The sequence below is a fragment of the Bombyx mandarina genome, chromosome 03 (assembly GCF_030267445.1).
Source record: "Bombyx mandarina strain Sakado chromosome 03, ASM3026744v2".
Lineage (NCBI taxonomy): Eukaryota > Metazoa > Arthropoda > Insecta > Lepidoptera > Bombycidae > Bombyx > Bombyx mandarina.
Window position 1 is genome coordinate 10,134,266 of NC_143210.1, and position 6,628 is coordinate 10,140,893.

The 6,628-nt window shown below is 38.4% G+C and overlaps 1 protein-coding gene across 1 annotated transcript; it reads right to left on the reverse strand.

The window, feature by feature from the left end:
* Window positions 1-1,419: 1,419 nt before the first annotated feature.
* On the reverse strand, window positions 1,420-3,186 carry LOC149503300 (uncharacterized). The gene has a single exon (XM_089738765.1). The coding sequence runs from the start codon at window positions 3,184-3,186 to the stop codon at window positions 1,420-1,422; it is 1,767 nt and encodes a 588-aa protein (XP_089594891.1).
* Window positions 3,187-6,628: the final 3,442 nt, after the last annotated feature.

Here is a 6,628-nt window from a genome sequence, read left to right on the forward strand (position 1 = left end):
CAGTCACCTATGGGTATTTATTTATTTATTTATAACTTCTTATACTATAAAGTATAAAGGCGGACTTAATGCCATAGGCATTCTCTAACAGTCTACCTTAGGGGAGTGCAGAGATGAAGCTTGGTAGGTGTAGTGTGAAGGTGATATTACTGAAACATAATAATATGTGTATATATAACATACATAATATTTATAGATACAAATACTCGTACTTAAATAAATACATATACATAAATATATAGATATACATATATATATACATATACGTATCATAAATATATACATATAAAAACATATATAAACAAATATTATCAATTAGATGACTCTGCTAACTCTCTGAGAAACAGTTCTCGAACCTTCGTCTTAAACGCTTCACGTGTAGTGGCCGACCTTATTTTGAGTGGGAGCGCATTTCATAGAAGAATAGACTGAATAGTGAATGAAGAGTGTAAAAAGTCAGAACTATGTGGAGGACAGCGAAGAAGAAGATTGTGAGATGAACGAAGATTTCGGCTGTGGTCAGACCCTAAGTATTGAAAGGAAGTAGTTAAATAAGCAGGTGGATTTGGGGAGTGCAACAAAGAGTAAAGAGTACTGAGAGCACGCAAGCTACGGCGTTGACGAATGGGGAGCCATTTGAGTTGGGAGCGATAAGAAGATACGTGATCGTATTTCCGAAGATTATAAATAAATCGAATGCAGTTATTGAGAAGCCGGTTAAGTTTATTGAGTAGATCTGCATTCAGGTCAAAATAGCACACATCACCATAGTCGATCATGGGGAAGACCAAAGTTTGAACGAGCATTGTCTTGGTCTCGCGCGGAAGGAAATTCTTCAGGCGGTAAAGCATACGGAGTGTAAGTGTAACTCGCTGACACACGGAGATGACCTGGGCTCGCCAACTCAGACTGGAGTCAATAAGTAGGCCTAGGTCCTTTACAACTGAACACCAGTTGATGGTTGAGCCATCATATATAACCGATGGGACATATGCCATATCCAACCGATATAACAAGCGTTGACTTCCAACAATAATAGCCTGACATTTGGCGGGATTCACGCTTATGCCGAAACTGTCAGACCAGGATTTAATGTAGGACAGGTCGTTATTTATTTTTCCAACTGCCGAAGACACACTATCGACTCCAGCCTGAGCATAAAGCTGCAAATCATCGGCATATAGATGGTACGCACATTGAAGATTTTCGGTAATGAGATTAATAAAAATTGAAAATAGTAGAGGAGAAAGAATGCCGCCTTGAGGAACGCCAGAGTGCAGATCACACCAACTAGACGAAGACTCGTTGATGTGTATCGACTGCTGACGACCTCGAAGATAGGACGAGAACCAATCCAATGCTCCAGATGACATCCCAAGATGGAAGAGAATGGATAAGAGGATGTCGTGATTGACGTTATTAAAAGCGAGAGAAGTCTATCAGAACCAATACCGTAACCTTTGTGTCCTCCATACCTGCTCTAATATCGCCAATCACTTTAAGGAGTGCGGTAGTAGTGCTGTGGCAAGGTCTGAAACCGGACTGCAATGTACTCAATAAATTGTGTGAATGAATAAAGTTAGACAGTTGTTTGTGCGCACAAGCTTCTAAAACCTTAGATAGGAAAGGAAGTATGGATATAGGTCGGAAGTGAGTAACAAGGGTAGGATTCGGTATTTTAGGAAGAGGAATGACATAAGCCTTACGCCATTGGGAGGGAAACATGTTGGTACTAAAGGAGAAATTAATGATGTGGGTTATGGTGAGAATAAGATGGTCTAAAGCTGTGGTAATCATGCGACGGGTGATTTTGTCATAACCAACAGCATTAGATCTAATGGATAGGATAATCTTTTTAATATCATCTGAAGTCATTGGAGAAAATTGGAAGGGGTCAATGTCTGGTTTAGGTAACCCAGCTATAAATTCAATAGTGAGACTTTTGACTTGATGATCAATGCCGGCAGATGCGCTGAAATGCCTGTTAAGGTCATCTAAGGCAACGGTCCCCTGGAAGTCTTTATTCTTCTCTCTACCAATACCCAGAGTCTTAAGGAACTTCCAGATATTAGCTGAAGAAGCGGAGGTTATATTTTCGAGAATATGGCGGCGCTTAGCGTTCCGTACCATCTGATTACACCGATTCCTCGCAACCTTAAATGATGTACAGTTTTCCTCCGTGCGGCGTCTCCTGAATTTTGCCAAGGCCCGATCCCTACGCTTCATCGCCATCCGAACCTCACTCGTCATCCAAGGTGCTAGAGGACGTTTCAACTTGAATTTCCTGACGGGAGCATAAGTGTCATAAAGTGCCTGGAGTTGAGCGTTAAATATAGTCACCTTCTCGTCAATAGATGTAGCTGCCGTCAGTTCATCCCAAGTAATTTTAGCAGCATCCTCACACAACTTGCGTCCATCCATGCGACCAAAACAACGCACGCGCAAAACCTTAGGCTTGGATTTGGGAGGTTTAAGGACGTAGGATAAGTAAATGAGGTCATGATGGGAGAAACCAGGAGCAGGAAACTGACCGTGAGAATGAACAAGATTGGGAGTGGAAGTGAGTATTAGGTCAAGCCAGGTATCCTCTCCTTCAATGTTGTGGTGAGTGGCTTGTAAAGGGAGGATGTGTAAACTGACTGACTCAACAAGGTCAAGGAGTTTTCGGGAACGAGTGGACAAAGGGACAAGGAGGTCGGTGTTGAAGTCTCCCATGATGATGTGGTGTGCGTAATCTGACCCTAAAGATTCCAGAGTTGAGTCAAGACTGGAGAAGTAATCAACAGAGGGAGGACAATAAACCACACCAAGTAAAGTTTTGACTCCCTTGACCCAAACCTCAAGGAAAAGGTATTCAGCGGAATTGGAACTCGTGGAAGAGGAAGAGGCTATGACTTTATAAGAAAAGGAGGCTTGGAGATAGATAGCCACACCACCCCCTCTCCTGTCCACCCGATCATTTCGGATTAGAATAAATCCAGGTAGGGGGTATGCGGCGGAAGGAAGATGAGGTTTGAGCCAGCTCTCAGAAACAAGGACGGCGTGCACGTTGGCGTCGGTGAAAGTTACATCTAGTTCACTGTAGTGACTAGCTATACTTTGCGCGTTTACATGACAAACGTTAAAAGTAGCGCGATTTTCAAGATTAAACTTACCACGTATCAGTTCCCTAGTAGTAGCAACCATCGAGCAAAAGCTGTCATCACTGCTAGTAGAGGAAGCAGATTTATTAGCAGAGTAAAAAGAGTCATCATCTGTATTCATAATAAATTAATAAAACTATTTAAATTTAAATATATGTATATATATTAAAGTAAAATAAATATGTATATATTTATTGAAATAAAACTTTAAAATAAATATAATATATTGATATGGCGCAGATAATAAATAAAATTCCTATGAAATTAATTCCTATTCCTATGAAAATATTTCCTAAACATTGACATTCAGTTATTTATTTACAAATCAGACAACATCTGTTATTATTTTACGCATGTAGTTACTAGTTCATCTTTGGTTATATTTTATTTATGTATCGTACGATATTTATTTTTTGTTTTCAATGATTTCATTATTGCGCATCTCCCACTGTAATTTTAGCCTATTATGTACTTATTTCATTAGCATTTTTATTTCTTCCTAGCTGGTCTGACCCCATGTCACATTAATTCGGATTAGTTCCAAGAAAAAAATTGAATCAGCATTTTCCACTAGAAAATGTATGAAATAATGCGTATTCTTAGCTAATGGAATAGCCTAGATTTATTATTACAAGTCGAATAGCAAATGTGAGGCTCCAAAACTAAGTAAACCACCGCTTACCGATCAAATAATATTAATTTAGTGGCGTCTTGACATTCTCAAAGTAATCGAGTAGCTTATTTATCAATTAACGAGAGGTCCCGCAGTAGTCGAAATTCGACTATAATTAATTGGAATTGTAAGTTTGTACACTATTATGATTGTATTTTATACTTCTATAATCACAAATTTCGCCAAGACTACACTATAAGAAATATTAATAAAGACAAACAATATTTAATCTCAATTTGACAACAGACGTCAAGAACAAAAGTTTGACAATAAATAGTATGCATGCGTGTGTGCGTCAAATACATGGTACGTAGTATGTGTAATGTTTTCTTTATTGATTTAATGTATCTTTTATGCATTATTTAAAAAAAATATTAGCATTGTGCACTTCTTCTCTATATTCTCTATAAGTGTGGAAAATTTCATACTCCTCCGTCCGCGCAATTTTCGTAAAAAGGGGTAGAAAGTTTTTGCTTCATGTATTAATATATAGATAAGCCGAATTGTCCCAGCATGTCAGTAATGATTAACGTTAATTCCAGTATCTCGAGATACAATAAAATTAATTGCGATCCCCGGCAAATTGAATTGACCGCAACTTTTAGTGTTGTAAGTCCCCATCCTGCAATCACGGTCGACAGCCGATGCATTGAAACAAATGAATCGTAAAACACATTGTTATATGATCGTTAAACTGGTAATAATGCGTTTAGGGCGTTATAAATTTATACAAGAGACCTGAGGGGGCTATTACGAAACTGTCGCAATTGTTATCGGACAAAAAACCGATGACCACTTGACGGACTTCATGATAATTTGAACATACATTGAGATCATTCAACCTCATTTTGGAATAGACCAAAGGATTAATTACGTGGTTACGTGTGGTAGATAGAGCATTGAGGGCTAGCCTGACATCTTGACCGTTTGGGCTGCCAAGCATTAATGCGACTTGGAGGAGAATTGTTTTCAACACACCTTTATTATATTGGTATGTATGTAATGGAATCTTAGAACGTCATTTTCGCAGACTTCCGATTTACTTCATAATTTTGCACATGCATCAGGGACTCACTAATATCCTGAAAAGAATCAAGAGATTTAAAAAAAAAATCGTTAATCGGGTTTGCTGTTTCGCTCCAAATTTCTAGCTGGCAGTCTGTAGCATTCTCGTTTGACTATAAACGATCTCTCAATTCGTAAGTTTACTGAATATTACTTGATAACTAGTCGTATTCTCTTTTCGGCTTTTGCGAGACGAAGATATAATTGAATATGCAATTTCGAAAAGGGCACATCTCTGGAAATGTAAAATGTTCAGGAAATGCAAAAAAACTATTTTATAAAGCAGTGTAAAATTAAAATATTAACTTTTGAGATCTATTTTAGTGTTAATTAGCAATTGAAAATTACTAGAATTATTATAAAATGGGTGTAGGTAAGCCTCAAAACTACGACTACTATATGAAAGAACGTATTTGACAAAATATGCGACATGTGCCCTTTTCGAAATTGCATATTCAATTAAAACCGTAAATATTTACGGTTTAAGCTCGTCTTTTTTATTCAGTTTTTTATAGCAGTAAAGTCGAACGTCTGTAATAACGTAATGACAATAATAAACGCGATAGTAAACTGTAAAAGTACTTTTAATTTTAATTAGTCGCCTTCGTTCAAAATGTGCACGATTGCGGTCGAGTTTACGAATTACCCCTCACATTGGACACCCGTTTTATGCTTTTAAAATTACATTGTGCACGATCGTTAACAAGGAAAGTTCATTGATATCAATAAAACTTTCTTCAGTGTTGGCCCGGATGGGGTAGCGGTCATACGTGATATCCATGTTTACGATCATTGCCCGTAATATTCACCATATCGTTTATTAAATAAAACCTCCCGTGGATTTATGGGTTTAAGTAATTCAATTATCAAGAGTTTCCTTCAGTGCTCCATCCGTGTTAGTGTTCGTGCGTAGTGGGTTTGCCAGGGATAACTTTAGCCGTGTTTTTTTTTACCCTACCTATTTATTAGCTGGTTGCCTAAGGGGTATCCCAGCTACGCCCGGACGGATAGATGAGTTCACGGGCTCAACCTGAGAGAATTTGCTAACACTAGCCCTTGCAAGAGCAGTGCTTCGCAGAATTCTACCACGGGATAGGAATCGCGACCTACTGAGAAGATCCGGCGAGAAACTCAGTGGGCTGTGTCTATGGGCTAATTGGCTCGTCGAACTCTTCATCGTAATCGACGAGATCGACGAGGACCCATGTACTATACAAGTCCGAAATGAAATTTTCACCATAGTATTTTACGAGCGCTTACAATATTGTCCTAATTGTAACGGCTTTTGAAGAGGTCTTAACGGTCTGAACGAACGGCCCAACTAGTTTAAAGGAAGGGCATGAGGTCGAATCTCAATTTGAATTTTCTAACGGTTCTCCCACCCTTCAAATCCGTAGTTATGATTGCGTCACGACAAAAAAGGTACTAGATGCCCTACTACCAGTAACTACGGGTTAGCGATCTCCATATCGAAGCTGGCTATTATACTTTGAATCCATTAGTCGTTTACGACACTCACTGGAAGAGATGAGATGGTATCGTTTTGGGCTGAAAACGTACAGATAATAAGAGTGCTGTGAAAGACAAAATAATCTCAAATTTTTGTTTTTTGTAATTTCGATAAGTATCCGCGGTAAAGGCCCTTCGAATCCCTATTTTAAAGCCCTATACAATTTAATTATAACGATATCTAAAGTCGAGAGGCCATACCATTTAATACGTACGATAGATATATTATATTTACACC

Excerpts from the sequence above, each read along its gene's own strand:
- LOC149503300 (XM_089738765.1), bottom strand. The coding sequence starts at position 3,186 with ATGGTTGCTACTACTAGGGAACTGATACGTGGTAAGTTTAATCTTGAA.